Here is an 18,636-nt window from a genome sequence, read left to right on the forward strand (position 1 = left end):
AGATGGAGGTAGAATAAGTTTTTCCACCACAAAAGTGAGGTTGCAAATGGGGGGTGGGAGATTACTTTCCAAGTGGTTTCAGGTGGAGTACGCCTTTATAAACTCTAGCCAAGCCAGGAGAGGGGGATCCAGATGTAGACAAGCAGGTATAACTGAAATGTGTGCCTTAACAGATGAATATGTTACACCAAATTTCAGCAGATGACACAGACAGGAGAGGAACAGTTTGGTGTTGGTTTGAACTGGGTCCTGTTATTTTTTAGTCAGACATCATATTGAAAGTGTTCTCCATTTGGCTATGTAACATTTTCTGGGGCACTTTGATGACTGGATCTGAGATTTCCTAATGAGAATGTGTGGAAAGCCCTTTGGTCCCCCTGAAATAATAATCTGGGGATCCCCCTAACCATCAGTAACTACAGCTGCTTCAGATGTGTAAACGTCAGACATCATACTAGCCTCCAGCATGGTCGTGGTACTGGGAGTCTGAATTGTTGTCTTAGCGGGTATGTCAGAGTCTGACTGGGCAGCAGTGTTATCACACTACGGCCTGTTAAATTTCTTTTTATGCATGTGCAGGGGTAAAGGGATCTCCACCATCTGATGTTGGACTAGGCACTTTAAAAGCCTCATTCTCAAATATGAGTTGAGGAACAAAAGTTGGGTCCTTAAGGTCTTTGGAACGAAAGACTAAAATTGTACAGTTTTTATAATTGCGCTCTGCCTCTAAGCAGAAAAGGCACTAGGAGTGGAGATCCTTGTAGAGGAATCTGCTTACCACAGTTGGACTTTCCCCTTCTAACTGACAGCTAGCAGAGCAACAAACAGCAATACAACTAATAGAAAGAATGGAAGGCTGCCCAACAGCGTTTCCAATAACCACACATAGAACAAATTGTCTAGTGTGAGAAGTGCATTAGAAGTAGCGGAAATACAGTCTGAAGATTTACAATCATATGTCCACTCATGTACCCTTACAGCTGGGGGGCTTAGGTTATACACATCAGGTGTATGGCTTTGGTATCCTGGCTGGACATCAAGGTTATTTTGTGAGATTACCCAAAGTTTGGAAAACTAGAACAATGCTGTAAGGAAGGACATACATATAATACACTACACAGATACATACACATACATTTATAAACACTTGTGTATATATTATGCAGAAAAACATTAATCGTATTATGAAGAGTGAATGTCCTGACACTAATTTGTATGCAACTGTTGTGCTTATGGATAGTGCCATGTTTGAAAGGGATCCTTAGATTAGCCTATCTAACCAGTTAAAAAATAAATAACCCACCCATCACTAAGTGTGGAATTTGGGTAAGCAAACAGAATTGAGGACCAGAAAGTGGTGACAGGGCTTTAATAAGAAATGCAAACTCACACACATCTGTTAAAAGAAACTCTCACCATATGGATCCAGCTAGCATGTGGACACTGAAAATCTCATGCTTTGAGATCTGAATACCTTAAAATACAAGAGAGTTTGTTGAGGACTGCACAGTGACAGGATCAACACTGCATAAAGGGATATTATGCTAATCCAGTACTAATCTCCTGCCCAATAATGATGGAAATCTGACAAAGGATTGGCGGGGCTTTATGCATCTAGAGGAAGCAACCACAGACACAGGGAACATGAATGCTTGTAAAGTTAGGTTGGAAAACCTCAAAAGGAACATTTTCAACATAAAGCCTTGCTGCCTGGTTTCAGTATGCAAGTAGTTCTCAAAACGAAAGCCTGCAGGGTGAGACTGAAGGACCTCGCAGCATACATCATCACATGCAGAAGAACTTAATGACATCCATCATCACATGCAAGAGAGTGACAGATTACAAGATCACGTAGTACTGTACTAAAATGGTACCTGCAAAGGATTACAGCACATGCTAAAACCTGGGAGGGATCACATATTAAAACAGTGCTCCTTTGAGAAAGTGAAAAGGGCACACAATTAAGTGCTAACTGTAATGCTTGACTATACAGCAGTGGTTGTGCTATATCTCAGCAAAAAAGAAACCAGGAAAATGAAGTCACAAACGAGCGGTTAGGATTTAAAAATGTAGACAAGTCTTTGGTTAGAGCAAATACGGCAAAGTATCTAAAAAGTTACAGCAAGTAAAGGATTCAATTGTGTCATATCCTCAACCAGGTTAGGCAAGATGCATGTTAGTTTAAAGAGGAACAAACATGCTATAAACATAATGCTGCTCCGATTCATTTTCAAAACTTTGACCATGCAGTCATCAGCACCAAAGCTTACCTCTAGTACTCGTGTAGCCAAGTGAGCTGCTGACATCATACGTGTGAAGTTGTGTACGGGGAATCAATAGGATGTTTGAGATCTTGCCCAGAGAGCTGTCATCAGAGGCCTGGCTCCTTACCTCCTCCTGTGGTAGGGTGCGGGTATGCTGTGAAGGGCTTTCAGCTACATCGTAAGAACTCACGCTTTTCCTATTGTTATATTCCCTCTCTCGCGTAGGCCTGTTAATTCAAACATATAAAAACAATGTAGTTTACAAGCTTCATTCATTTAGTTGCTCATTCATTTTATTTTTACTTGCCACTCATCAGGGTCAACCTGTTTTTAAGTGGCAGCAAGAAAAAAGAAACCTTTAAAAACAATTCCATCTGAAATTCATACAAATTTTTAAAGATGCCTTTTTAAAATCAGCTTGGAGTATGAGAAAGGCATGTTTCCCTTAAACATTTTTTACCAGCAGTAGTAATTCTGTAATCAGGTGTTTTCTGAACTTTTCCTTATGCATAAAATAGTACATTAACAATATACCTTTGAGTCCTTTTCTTATTTCACAGTATAGTGATGCATATTGTAAGGCAAATTTAATTATACTGTAAGGCAAATTTAATCATAAACTTAATGACACAATGATGCAAAATATTTATGTTGTGCATAATTTTTTTCTGCACCCTGAAAAGAATAAGAAGCTGCAACCAAATATAGACAGAAGCAAAACACTTCCCCAAAATTTTTAAGGTCATTATCTAAGCCTTTGCAAAATTGTATTTATTTCTTACCCCTAGTGGCTGTCAGCCATCAGCTCTGCCATGGAATCTCTTCTTGAACTCCCACTCTAACCTCTGACTGACACCTGCCCATTTAGACTGCAATCTCCCCCCAAGGGGGGGACAAGAGGAAAGTGAGTACAAACACTACAGGGAGGAGGATGAAGAGGAAGTTATAACTTCCTAGTGCAGTGACAGCCACAAAGTTGCTTAGGGAATGTTTTTACGACCACTAATTGGACAGAGCAACTGTCATATGCACCTCTTCAAACAGCACCAGTTAGAACCAGTCCCCCCTTCCCTTTCTGTGGCACTCTCCTTTGTGATGACAGTAGTGTTTCTATAATGGGGGTACTGTCATGCTGCAGGCAGTACCCCAACCCTCCCACAATCACAAACCCCCCTTCCTTTCTATGGCACTCTCTTGTGTGATCACAGCAGTATTCCTATAGCTGGGGGACTGCCAGATTGCAGGCACAACTATCACCCCCTCTATGTCATGGAACTGGAGCATAAACTACAATTATAGATTGGAAAGCAAAGTCTTTCAATATGTTCATAACCACAAAAAAAAGGCCTAGCAGTGATCCTTGGGGAGCCCTGAAGGAAGACAGAACAAAAATTGAAAAAGTGGAACCTATTTTAGTACAGCACTGCCTGTTTCAGTGATAGAACTGACATTAGTACAACACTTCCAGACCTAATCCTAGTTATAAAAAACAGTAAAAACTAAAGGAAAGACCCAACCAAGCTAGAGTCTTCGCTTTGCAACTCCTTAAACTCCCTGTACTGGAGGACCAGATATATACAAATGACTATGTCAGAAGCTACACAGCTTCGGAATGCCCATGATGTTTTACTTTTTAGGTCTTTATGAGTAAATTCAAGCCAATAAAGCCAAACCCCACTAGCAGCAGGCATGCATGTTTTTTTCAGCCTTTTTTTCTTGCCTTGTCAGTACAGCATAAGTGACCGTTTGGCTATTTTTTAGAAACACAAAGCTTAAAACAAAGTCTGATGTCCATAAACAATACCTTGCCCGTACAATATCCCAAATAACATCAACACCAAGTGGCAAAAAAGTCACATAGACTAACCATTAAGTAAAAAATGCAAAACCCAGCCAAGCCAGAGTCTTCACTGTAAAATCTTAAACTTCTTGTAGTGAAGGCCCACAGCAAATTAAATTAATGGTTTACCGACATAATGTTGAATGTCATAATGTCTAATAGTCATTTGGTTGAAAAATAACATCTCAATCCAAAACAATGAATTATCAAAATGTCTACAATCATTTCATTGAAAAAGCTGTGCCCTCCACACCCCCCCTACTTAAATATATCAACTCTGACATCGCACTACAGTGCAGAAATGGGCAAATTTGATAATTTCAACATTGTGTGTTTAGACTAATTTTATTTCAACATGTTGATCATTGAATATAGTGTGTTCAACCAATTCAGTTTCAACCATTTAGCACTCAACATTATGTCGGTAAACCGAAATTAATATGGCTAACAAAATAGAACACGTCTCACTGATCAACAAATAGGCTAAAGCCGTCTCAGAGATGTTAAATCCTCAATGTATCTACTCAAGCAATACCAGCTTAGTGGTTGGTATGGAATGGAATTTAAAACCAAAAAATAAATGTTGGAACATTCCTAGCTTATGTTTTTCTTATATAAACAGCAAACTGTATAAATTGGTACAAGCACTGCGTTTTTTCCATTTGGGAATGGTATATCCTAAGAAACTGAAGGCCATAACAAATAATTTGCTCCATGATGCAGATTAATGGTCACGCTGAACTGCACTTTATGGCCCACAACACCTACTTATGGCAGTCAGTAATGAAACTGAAAAAGTTAACAAGAAAATGTAGGTCTGTGTTCCAAACAATTAAACCCAGTAAACTGTCAGACTATTTTCTTTTTTAATAAAGAAATCTCAGTGTGGGTATCTATTGTCTCACCCTTATTTACTATGCATTTGAGTAAAAACGGACCAGGAATTTTCCCACTATTTATGGAATTTGTTCATCTTGTATTCTACTGATATTTATTTTCCTGGCACATACTCTGACACTTAGTTCTCATATTTCTAAAGTACCTGTCTATACATCTAATTTTAATACATTCACAATAGAAACCTATTTTTTTAATTTCGCTAGTATTTTACTGTGCTTATCAAACCAGCAGATTGAAAACAGTCTGCTTCTTCTCACATCTTGTAATAGAAAGAAACTGTTTATGGTCATAAGTATATTTTGTTTGAATACAGTCCATTACTTGTTCACATCTCCACCGGTGTGAATGTGTTCCCAATTTCATTTTTTCAAATAATGACAAATGTCATCAGTTGATATATCATATCACCAAAATGTTTTTTTTTTTTTTGGAGGGGGGGGCATGTCATAGCTAGATACTTAAAAGGTAGAGCACTCACCTTTAGTACTGGAAGATTAGCAGGCCGCAGAACTATATTCCACCTCAAGTGAACAGATTAATTTTCAACTTTTGACACTACAGTGCAGCATTAGAGGTATTTTACTGCTAAGGTTGATGTCTTTGGTTGAGACATTAAACCAAGGTCCCATCTGCCAAAGTTGGTGGTAGATCAGGTGGTTGCAAATGATCATACGGAACGTGTACAAAAAATGTAGTGGCTGCTTTATTTATATATCTTAATACTATACACTCTCATATTATTTACACTTGAATATTCAGAACTTTCAGTTTTACATTAATAATACTTAAACCTTTCATACTGTCAGAGCCACATTCTTATCACTTCAACAATGTTCCCTTATTATTTATTTTACCTCTCCATATTCCCATCCTTTCTTCCATAAAATATTTTTATTTCAACAAACACCTCTACATCTTCTCTATTATTATTACAGAATAATCCATCACATCTTTTCCAAAATTCTCATATTGCTACAAAGAATACTTTGTCCCATTTATCAATTTTCTTTTCTTACATTTTTCATATATCATCACATCCATTTTGAATCAGTCTCATGTATACACACTTTTAATGTTCTCCAAAACATTTCATTCTCTGTACATTCCAAAAGCAGCACATGTGGATGTAAAAGATCCCGTGGTACCTATCAAAAACACAGGAGAAGTTCCACGATACCCTGTCCAAATTTTCACTAGTAGTATACATATCACCCCTGATAGCCTTGCATGGCTAATCTGGTCAACAAAGGATAAAGAAATAAATAAAATACATTCCATATGGTCTTTTTTTACTGGTAATTTATCCAGCAAAACTCTCCACAGAAAATTTCCTGCATGGCTAATCTGGTCAACAAAGGATAAATAAATAAATAAAATACATTTCATATGCTCTTTTTTTACTGGTAATTTATCCGGCAAAACTCTCCACAGAAAATTTCCTGCTTCATAAAACCTCTCAAACATTTTCATTTTATTTTTACAGCATTCTCTGCCTCCTAAATTAAATTCTTTACATAGATACACCAAGTAATACTTTTCCATGGTCATGTTAAACCATTTTTTCTAATTCCATTAATGTCATTATATTTTAATGTTCATAGCCTTACTTTTATATTTTCCACTTCATATTTTCCTGTTTATCACCTCATTTCTACCCTCTCACGTTTCCACATTTCTTACTATTTCACATATATTTTCCTATAATTTATCTCTCTCTTTCACATTCCTTATTACTAAAAATAAATATGCTAAATATACTAATTTTTTAATTCAAATCTTCTTTTCTTTTGTATTATACATCTCCCCTCTTTTACTAGGGTTCAGTATTGACCCCCAAATAATACTGAAAGATACCTATAACAGTTCTTTCCCCATCTTAGCTGGAAACACATACATTCACAAAGCATGCCAGTTTTTCCAATATATTAATATTTAATATTTAACGTATACTTATTTCTCAAGTGATAAATAGAAACGTTTCCACTAAACCAATAACTTTTTAATTTTGTTCATTATTTCTGTACATTGTCCTATAAATACTTTTACTCCCCAGATTTGATTCCCAATATACTTATTTATTTTCTGGTATAATAAATCATATTCATTTTCTTAAATTCTGCAAACCCTCATTCTTCAAATTTAACTATAATCCTGCTCATTTTTACATTTTTTTTAATATTTACTAAACCCTCACTCATCCAAAGCTAGTTTTTAAGCACAAAAAATATCTACATATGACTAATAAGTATTTCATTATTTAATGCCTTTTTCCATCTCCTATCCTGCTTCTGTCATGCTACAAGTGCACATTTGGATTACTGCATTAATCACCAGTATAAACAAACATGTTTAAGGAATATCCTTGTTTTAACTCCTCTGCTAATTATCATTTGTCTTCCTATTAATTTATCATCTAGGATTTTTCATAACACATTCTTAGTACATTCCCTATTTTCACCAATCCCACATGCTTCTAATATCTTCCATACAGTCTCATGGCTCATCCTGACAAATGTTACTTCCTTTTTTTCTTTCAAAATCGTATATCCCACTTTTTAAACCATTACTACCACTTTGTTTACCTTGCTGCCTTTTACACACGCAAAGAAAATCCCCCGTACCTTTGTCCAATACTTTCTATGTCCATGTTTGCATAATTTTCATTAAAAACATTTATAATCTGCATTTCTTAGTATTACTGCTCTCCACTTTTTTTCATCTTTTTTCCATATAAATGCAATCACTCCACTATGCATCTCTTCCTCTATTATATCTTTCTCCCGCCACTTATTCAAAATTTTAACAAACACTTTTTTTCACTTTCATCCATCCCCTTACATAATATCCATAACTTATTCCATCAATTCCTGGTGCAGTTTCTTCCCTTTCTTACAATTTCCTCCAATTCTTCCATTTTTCATTTTCACTTTTAAATGTTCAATATTTCCAGATATCCTCTTCACCTTTCTGGGGGTGGCCGGGGTGGTGCTGTGGTTAGCGTTATTGCCTCACAGCAAGAGGTTCTCAGATTAAATTCTTGGCTGGGTGCCATCTGTGCGGAGTCTGCTTGTCCACCCTGTGGTCACATGGGTTTCCTCCGGGTGCTTCGCATTCCAAAGACATGCAGTAGGTGGACTGTACACTCTAAATTGGCCGTAGGTGAGAGTGTGTGCATGAGTGAGTGGTGTGAATGAACTACCATGACAGGGTTAGACACCCGGCAGTGTAAACCTTGGCTCGAGAAGACTGTCACTGTGGAAGTGACACCACAACCTCATGTGCAAAATGGGGAAAGGGGTTGAGGATGGATGGATGGATCCTCTTCACCTTTCATTTTTTTTTATTCTTTTTCTTCTTTTTTCATACATTCTACTTGAAAATTTTCAGACACCTCCATAATTTATTTTTGGTTATGTTCTATATTACTTTCATCATCTAATATTGCATTCCATTTCTCTTGTTTCAACTTCTTTCCTGTAAAAGGTGAAACTTCCTTTTTTTAAATATTTGTTGACTATACAGCACTGTATACTTTTCAGATAATTTGTTTCTATTTCTCTTATATCACTAATCATATTCTCTTTTCATAGCTTCTCATAATTTCATCATAACCCATCTTACCTTTTTAAATTATTTTCTCTGCTTCTAAAAATCTTTTTTATATTTTACCTTGTATATCACCCACCAGTATATGTCCAGTTTTCATAATTCACTCCTGTCATATGTTCCTTCCACACTTCTATGTTCTTCCTTCATTTAATCCTTTTTGCTAACCTCACCAGTTAACCATCTTATTCTTTTTCCTTCCATTATCTCTGAAACTTATTATAGCCAACAATGCTCTGTAATATGAAAATTCAGCCACTTCCACCCAATGAATTCCTTCATATCTTTTGAATATGTCACAATTTATTTCAGTTTTAAAAATTTCTCCTTGGTATATCCATTCCCTATTTTCGACCCTCCACATTTTATTAACTCTTTCATCAGCTTAAAATCTTGCACTATTTTTCAGTTCATTAGTTACAATTAAGGTATCCCACCATAGCTACTGACACATTTTTTATTACAAACTTATTTTTCAAACATCGCTTCCCTTTTGCATGTGTCTGAACGTACTGCTATTAGTCTGAAATATCTTTCCCAACTTCTCATCTCACATATCACCCCCACCACATACTAGTACTATCATGTCTTATCGGAATCCCTATCTCTGGACATGTCACATTTCCCACTGACTATATAATATTCTTTCCCATATCGCCTCAACTCTTTCTCTTTTTTTTCCTTCTGACTATACCTTGTGTCCAAAAAACAAATCATATATATATTTCATTTCTTTTACCATTCAGTCACCAATGATCCAGCCATAACTCCTTTTCCCATTTTGTACATGGGATTGGTGTGTGACAACAGCAATGACAATCATCTATAGCCAATGCTCACTCCTCCAGAACTCTTGATATCATTTTCTATACTACTAACATTTAAAGCCAATATTCCTATATCATCCTTTTCCTTTGAGTCTTAACTTCAGGTTTTATAATTCTCATTCTCCTCAAAACCCTCACCCAAATGATTTCTCATCATTTTCTTTCTGTTCTTCCATGTCCAACTTTTCCTCCTCTCCTTCATCACTTTCTAATACTGCATATTTATTCCTAACGATCTGAGATGTGAAGGCTTTCAAAACCTACCCCTCTTCAGTTAACTCCATCCTTCACAATATTTTCTAAATTCGCTGCTTCACTTACTTCCCCATACCTTCACAATATTTTCTATATTCGCTGCTTCACTTACTTCCCCATACCTTCACAATATTTTCTATATTCGCTGCTTCACTTACTTCCCCATACCTTCTTCTTCACAAACATCTTATGTAACATTTTCAAGTAATTGCCCCTCTTTGCTATTTACTTCTTTATTTATCCTTTCTTGTTCTTTACAAAGGGCAATCAAAACAGAAATGTCTACTCTAGTTATGTTTTCTACTCACTGGTTTACAATTCCTGGCAGTAGACCCCCCCCCCACACACACACACACACAGTCCACATCTTCATTTGTTACACTTCTACACCATCTACACACACAAAGAAAAACATGCTTTAAGTTGTCCCCAATGCCGAACAGTGGTCTTTTTCCATTTAATATTTTTCCTTCACTCACATTCATTGTTACCCATGCTTCCTACTCTCCTGTTCACACTTTGGTTTCATCACGTTTTCTTAACATCATGCATTAACTGTTTTTTCTCATCTCATCTCTATTCCTCTCTAGAAGTGAAAAAAAAACTTGTATAGATCCACTTTTAGCCTCAAGAAAAAGTGCTCTATAGAACACTTATAAATTGGATAGACCCAAATTATTCTTCCAAATGGGAAGCTCTTTATACCACGATATTCTTAAATGAAATAATATAACTAAAAATCTTATGTTAAACAACCAAAATAATAAGTTGTGGCATATTCTAAGTATTAATCTTCAATATAATATATCAAAACCAACCAACTTAAATTATATAAACTATATTTATGACTCCTTTAGGAAATTTATAAACATCAATACAGATATAAAATTGTGGATAGAATTACTACTACCATTCACTTCCATAAAAAACTTTACTAACAAGATGCATAAAAACATTTTCACCAATTAGGAGACAAAAAATTTTTTTGCTGGCAGCACTGTATAAACTACCAGAAAATGTTAGATTATCAACACATTAAATACATACAACATCACAAACAATGACTGGCTATTACTACAAAGTGTAATATCATATGCACAAGATCTATGCAGAATAATCAATAACTCCTCATTTAAAACAACTCCCAAAATAACAAAACTAATGCATGAAATTATTTACAATTATAATTGGACAAATATAACATCAAAACGTTACAAAATGTTAATGAATTACAAAGTTAAAACTCACCAAAACTACTGGAATTTTATTACAAAAGGCCACACAATAAATTTATCAATGGAATGTAAATCTAACGTATTGTATTCTGTTAAATTAACTTCTAATGCACAATTCTGGAAGATATATACGTGAAAGCCTCTGCATAGATCTTTTCTCACTCCAAACAAACTAGCCAAGTTCAACTCTTCCAAAGAAATTATATGCTGGGAATGTTTACAAAAATGTGAAGCAAACTGGATACACATGTTATGCGATTGTATAAAACTCAAAAAATATTGGGAAGAAATAAATTTCTTCAAGCTACATTTATAGACACATTTATATTAACAAAATATTTAATATTGTTAAATGTTAATGTAAAAATAGAAATGAATGACAATGATTTATACCTATTATGGACTGTGTCAGCCATGGCAAGAAAATGCATTACAAGAAAATGGAAATCATCATCCAAACCAACAGTTGAAGAATTTCTGTGTCTCCTGAAAGAAACAGCTTTGATGGAAACCAAGATCAAGGAACTGAGAATTGCACCAAAAGTTTGGAGTAATAATCCCTGGAATAAGATACTACCTCTAACTGACACTTTAAAAATGATTTCAGCAGACTCTTAAAGATAAGGAAAGAAAGTAGAAGAAACTTTTTACATTCTATGCAAAACTTTTACTGTATGATCTATTTCTTAATTTAATTTTATTCAGGTCAAATGTAAATAATGTATATACTTTATCACATATGTATCTATTGCTATATATAAATGATTATTATAATGATAAAACTAATAAAACATTTTCAAGCAGAAGAAAAAGAAAAAGTAAATAACTAAATAAATAAACTAAACTAAACTGTGTATTCATATATTAAATGCATTAAAGTATTAAGGCTGCCTGTGAAGCAACTACTCATATTGCTAATTCACTTCAAACAGTTTAAAAGCACTTTATTTTAATAACATTTACTTTTCGCTGAACTGCTTGAAGATGTACCTTTAATTGTTTATTGCAATGTGACTTGTACTATTTACTCAGCATACAGTATACAGAACTCTTACGATTGCTTGCACCTGCAGAGTTCTCATCTCTAAGTAAAAGCAATGATTGACTTTGCAGATGCATGAAAGAATCTTCATAAATTTCACTCAGAGCACACTGCTTAGTCCTCTCAAGAATAACTGCTTGCCCCTGTAGACTTATTGTCTTAGCAGTAAAACTACTTAATGACCTGTGATCATTTGTTCTATCCTTGGCAAAATCTGTGCATGAAACTGGAAAGTAGGAGTCAAACTTCTAAGGAAGACAGGTTTCAACTGGGTCAGAGAACTTCTGCATCTACTGACAGTTAGGACTTCTGAACTTGGAAACCTTGGGTTTGAAAGGAGCTTTCCTTTTCTTATAAAACTCTTTCTGACAAGCATGGCAACTGGTTCCTTTTCAACATGCACAGCTGGTGGAAACAGGTCACCTCCATGTTCTCAATTTTACATCAGCAAAGACCTCTTTAGCCTGCTTCCCGAACAGATTTCCAACTACGGAAGTATAAAGCAACTCCTCCTGTATTTCATCAGGTAGCCTCGAGAAATAAATAATGCATGCCTCCTCAATAACATCCTCAAAAGCAGCAGTTCAGACATGGGCATCTGCGATGTCAAGCATCAACCCAGGAATTATAGCAAGCCCCTTCAAAGTACTCCAAATTTTTAATCAGTTTTGCTTTTGAGTTTACCTAACAAAGAAACTGACCAAATTCTCAATAGTTCCACTGGAGATTAAACCAATAACTGCAGAGGTCTGCAGTGTGACGTGTAATGCACAGGCCTGTGCATAAAACTCTTTTTAACCTTAGAAATTAATCTGGTTGGACTATTTCTCTATAGAAGGTCAAAGAGATGGTGCACATGCTGCCAGTCATGTGTCACTGTGGACCCAATGGAGACAGCCACATAGCACCAACCCAGCAATAGAAGGGTACTTTCTACCTACCCAATGACTTTTGGTCTGCAGTTTGTGGGTGTTTCCATGTGGACCATTCATACTTGAATGCTAACAGTCATGCTGTGGTTTACCATATCACTGCGGTGACTACACTAATAATCTGGTTCAAAATCATTAAGACAATCTTTTGCTTTACTCGATAAACTACAATTTGTTCTTAAAAATAAGCATTACTTAATGCAGCCAACTCAGCAGTATGACTTTGTAGAAACAGAAGTCAGATACTTACCGTAACACTGGAGCCTTACCTCTGTCCTTTCAATATGAGTAATGGGACAAAAGCCAGTTGTCAGATCCGATCCAGCCTTCTACTAGTGCTTTTTTTGTCTAGACCTCCTTAAGAAAAAGTTTCCATGATTTTCCTGTGCTCTGTCTATCCTAAGATCAGGTCTGTTGACTAATACCAATAGTACCAGAGGAACATATCATCTAGATATAAACAAAAAGGGTTACTAGAACTTCAGGCTGGTCTTCCAAATTATTAGCTTTTCCTAAGTGCCTGGAAGGGGGAGGGAGTAAGAGATGTCATATCAGAATGAATAGGATAAAAACGGTGTAGTGTTGATATAAAATCAGTAGCTGGAACTCAGACATAATTTACATATTATTCCCCAAGGTACAACAACAGGGCTACAGTACACAGAAGTTATATTTCACAGGAGCATGAATATTTAATTTTTAAACTACATCCAATAACCATTTCACATCATACAAAGATAAAGATTGAAATAAAGATGCAGGATAATGAAATAAAATGAGGGACTGGTGCTCTCCTACTTATTAAACTCAGGAAGGAAAGGGTAGGGGAAATTATTTAAGAATTATTACAGAAGATAGAAATTTCTTTAGAAGGGCTAGCTAGCGAGTGGGATAAAATGAAAATGGAGTTTAGAAATAAAAGAGAAAGGGCAGGATTCAATAAAGCCTATACTAAGTACACACTATACATACACAATATATATTCAATAACATTTTTAGCAAATATTTTGAGCTTTCTAGTCCCTCAGAAAGATTACATTAAGTGAACATGTAGTCTGCATTTTGTGGTAAGCTGATGAATCTCTGTCAATATTTAAAGCTGCAAAAATATCAGTAGAAAACCTAAAATTAGGAGGAAAAAGGTGCGTGTCATGTCTGTGTTGTCTGTTTATTCAGAACAGTGTACACACTGTAGGCTTTCCTGAATCTAGCCCAAAGACATGACATAATATAAATCATTTAGAGGGGCTGACAAAGGTTAAAGTCTTACAGAATAAGGGGAATCTCACAGAAGATGAGTAGCAACTACATAGTGCTGAAGGGAAAATTATTTAAATAAAGCACACAGGAGTTTAGAAAGGGTACTACTAAGCATCTATTTTTAACGAAATCTCCAGAACACAACAACTTTTAGTACAATGACTTGGGCAAAAGAAACAGAATGGATTGTCAACCAGCTTACAGAACTTATGACAAGAAAAATAACCAGAGATCCTATACAGGTATTAGTGATATTTTGGACGTTTTAAGAAAATTTATATAAAGCAGCGATATGTGGAAACCAAGAAAGAATGCAAATGGAGATGTTTACAGAAGAATTAATTATGCCAAGGTTAGGGGCAGATAAATCTCTACAACTAATAGTAGTAAGACAGGAGGCTATGAGATAAAAATAATGACATACAATCAATCTTCAAAGAAGTCTCCAGGAACCAGTGGTAATCTTGTGCAAGTCTGGTAGTTAATGGGGAAGAAAGTGATAAAGATCCAAAATGCTTTGTTTAACCCTATTTTAAGAGGGGGAAAAGCACCAACATCTTAGAAGAAAGCTGTGATGGCTGTGTTACCCAAAGAGTATAAAGACCAGTCAAACCCAGCTTCATACAGACACATTTCAATTTTAAACCATGATTACAAAGCGTTTATATCTATACTAGCTAAAAGAATGTCAAAGATTTTGCCAAAATTGATAGATATAAATACACACATACAAATATTTCAGTCACAGGCATTAATTCCCGTCTAGCCTGCCAATATACTGAAACAGTTATTCCCATAATAAGTGGCCAGTATGTTCTTAAAAATACCTAGTGCTTGCTTTAATGAATTTGGTAGCCTGTTCCATACATCAGCTGCTCCCTCAGAGAACCAATTAGTACACTTCTTATTCCTACAGAATCTTCTACATAGGTTATCTGATGATTCTCTAGTACGTTTTGATAACCCCAAACATTCCCAGAGGTAACCGTCTCTAAATGCCTATACACCTGAATAAGGTCTCCTCTTAAATATCTATATGAGACGCTGTACAAATACAGATATTGTAGTCTTTCATAATAACAAATGGATGGCCTCTATATATTTCTGCTGTACTCTTTCCAGTTTACTCATGCTTGTTTTCCTATAATGTTTCCATACTGTTACTCCATATTCAGGTTTGGGTCTAATGTAAGTAACACGCAATGACTTCATTATTTTTGATGTCCTAGACTTTATAAATCTTTTTATACAACCTGTAGTTCTATAACCATCATTAACAAATTGATATGATTAGAAAAACTCAAAGCTGGATCTACCCATATACCCAGGTCCTTAAATTAATTTACAATTTCAATAACTGTATTAAATATTCACCTGTCAATTTATGTTTCTCAAATCTCATATGTTTAGTATGTTAATGCATTTATCAGCATATTATTCTCCAAATGTTTAATTTAATTAAGTTCTTTTGCCGACATGCCCTATCGGAAAAACTTGTAAATCAGTTTACCCAATTTCAAGTCAGATGAAAAAGAACTGAAAGATGCAATCTAAACAAGAGTCTTGGACATAGCCTTGTGGAACATCCTGACTGTAACCCAAATTTCACCTGTCCATTTGCTGTATGTTACTCACTGTGTCCTATTTGTATGCCATACAACTATCCACCTTATCAGCTATCCATCTTATCAAGAGTACATCAGCACCTAGTTGTTCTAATTTAACAATCAGTGTTTTGTGTATGGATCTGTCAAATGCTGAAGACTGATGTTAAATCTACATCACAGCACAATTTTTCATTCACTGCTGTTATTATATTGTTACAGAACATCATGTTACAGGTGGTAATAGATCTAGTTTCGACATATGCATGCTGATATATGGTTTCAAGTCCTAACTTTTCCAGTTCTGACAATAACTTACCAATATTACCTTCGCCATTATTTTTCCACAACATGAAAGTACACTTAAGGGTTTGCATGACTCTGGGTTTGTCCTAGTCCTCTTTCCCTTAAAGACAGGTTTAACAAGTGTATGTCTTCAGTCTTGAGGAATCTCCCCATATTTATACAGTCTAGTAAATAATAGCTACATGTTTTCTCAGCTCATTATTGCTAATTCCATCTCCTCCCTGTGCTATGTTCAGGATAAGGTTTTCACAGTTCTTTTTCAATATACTTAATTTAATTTCAGCATCTGAGGTTATCTGGATATCACCAGGGCAATTAATCACCCCCTTTGTGGACTCAAACTGCTTTGCATAACATTTTGTAAATGTATCTATAAACCTGTTGTGTTAAAGGATAAATTTTAAAATCTGCAGTTTATCAACGTGTATCTCTTTAGTCCTTCCACATCTTATTTATCTATAAAATGGCTTCCTATTATGCTCAACATCTTTATACAAAATGTCTTCAGATTTTTCTTGATCTTCTCTCAAACTATGTTAAATTCATCTCTCCAGCTTATTTCACTTTTCGAAGTTGTAGTTAGACCCCTTTTCCATTTCTTACATTCTTGTCTCTCGCCTTAATCGGGTATCTTGTTCTTATGTAAATATATCCTCCTATCGTTGTGTGCCTACATTCTGACATTCATATGGATCAATGCAGTTTTGTGGAGGGGAGGGCAAATGTCTGCCAACATTAACAGAACACTGGTGATCCAGAAAGAAACAGACTGTAAAAAAATACTGTTATTGTTGTGGGTCTTGATGCACAGAAACCATTCAACATGTAATCGCCTAATTAACTCTATAATTCGGTCAGGGAATGCAGCTGCTTCCATGCATTCCCTGACAGAATAATAGAGTTAAGTGGGTGATTATATGAAGGGTCATGGGCAACAATTAAGATGAGGGGAGTCCCATCCAACAAGCTATGCTGGATCATAGGAACCAGGCAGGGATGTCCTGTTCCCCCCTTTGTTACTTTTAGTTTAGAGCCACTGGCAAAGAAAATACAGGCCTCACAAATTCAAGGCTATATAACGTGTATGGTAATGAAAAAAAGTTAACTATTTCTAGATGATATTTTGTGCTTCGTTCATGGGTAGGTACTAGGCTATTGGCCCTAGGGCCTATATAAGCCTAGCCAAAATGTACCCTGGCTTTCGCCACCCAAGAAAACTATTTTCCTGTGCCACTGTCGAGCAGAGCCACAGAAGTGATCCCCAGGGTGAATTTCCTATCTCCCATCCAATCATCAAGATTTTTCTTGAAGAGTGCTAATGAGGAGCTTTGCTTGATATAGATCGGTAGCTTGTTCCAGAGTATGAGAAATCTCTGGGACAGGAATCTATCCCTCCAGCATGTTTTGTTTATTGTGGTGACAAGGTTTAGGTCCCTAGTGCGTGTAGCTCAGAGGGAATGGGATTTCTTTAAGTGGAGCATGTCCAAAAGCTCTGGGTTTGACATAGCTTTGTGTGTTAGGCAGATATCGCCTCTGAGTAGATGATATCCGACTGAGTAAAGCTGCAGTTTTTTGAGACAGTCTGCGTAGGGCATCAGTTTGAGGCTGGTAATCCTCTTTTTGAGGTATTTCTGTGGCCTTTCCAGTTGTTGTAGATGTCTTGTGAGGTACATACCAAAAGGGGCGTTGTACTCTATAATGGGTCTAATGAGTGATGAGTAGAGGGGAACAATGACCTCTTTTTCCTGGATGAGAAACCTTTTGTGATGAGGTGTGCCACATAGAAGGATTTCTTGACTACTGTGGCGATGTGATTATCAAAGGAGTGACTACTGTCCACCTGTGTCCCAAGGTCTCTTATCACACTTTCGGTGTTAAGTAGACTACCGCCTATGTAGTAGTTCATGAGTATAGAGTTTTTACCAAAAGGGATGACAATGCATTTTTTAGCAATGAGCTTGAGGCCATGGCTTTGACACCAGGCATCTGTCTTAGCGAGGCCCTTTTGTAGGATGTTCACATCTTTTGGAGTTTTGATTATGGCTCCTAGTTTACAGTCATCTGCAAACTTCGCTAGCCAAAGACCTTCTGTGTTAGCCTGTACTTCAGAGACATAGATACCAAACAGGAGAGGACCCAGGACTGAACCCTGTGGTGTTCCACTTGTCACTAGTCTGAAGTTGGATTTGGAGTCTGCTACCTTCACAGTGTGGGTTCTGTCAGTGAGCCAGTTGGCAACCCATCTTGTGACACAGGGATTTATAACTAGTTTAGTGAGTTTAACTATAATTCCAGAGTGGGGGATGGTGTTGAAAGCTTTGGCGAGATCTAGATAGGCTGTGTGAACCACCTTACCCTCATCTACGGCTTTGGTGACCACTTCAAAGAAGTCTATCAGGTTTAGGAGACATGATCTGCCTTTTACAAACCCGAACTGGGAGGGGTCCAGAGTTTGGAGATTTCCAATGTCATTGTTTAAAGTTCCATGATGATACGTTCCATGACCTTGCAGACCAGGCTCGTCAAGCTAATGGGGCACCAGCTTCCGGGGTCCATGGTGGTTCC

General features: G+C 36.3%; 1 protein-coding gene across 1 annotated transcript in view; it reads right to left on the reverse strand.

Moving 5' to 3' along the window:
* Positions 1-18,636, reverse strand: part of DEPDC5 (DEP domain containing 5, GATOR1 subcomplex subunit) — a 2,513,958-nt gene that overhangs the window by 1,400,812 nt on the left and 1,094,510 nt on the right. The window contains exon 21 of the mRNA XM_044068865.1: positions 2,271-2,491. Coding sequence (XP_043924800.1) covers positions 2,271-2,491 — 221 coding nt within the window. The remainder of the gene's footprint in view (positions 1-2,270; positions 2,492-18,636) is intronic.

This window comes from Protopterus annectens, chromosome 4.part0, assembly GCF_019279795.1.
Source record: "Protopterus annectens isolate FY-2018-M chromosome 4.part0, PAN1.0, whole genome shotgun sequence".
Classification (NCBI taxonomy): Eukaryota; Metazoa; Chordata; order Ceratodontiformes; family Protopteridae; genus Protopterus; species Protopterus annectens.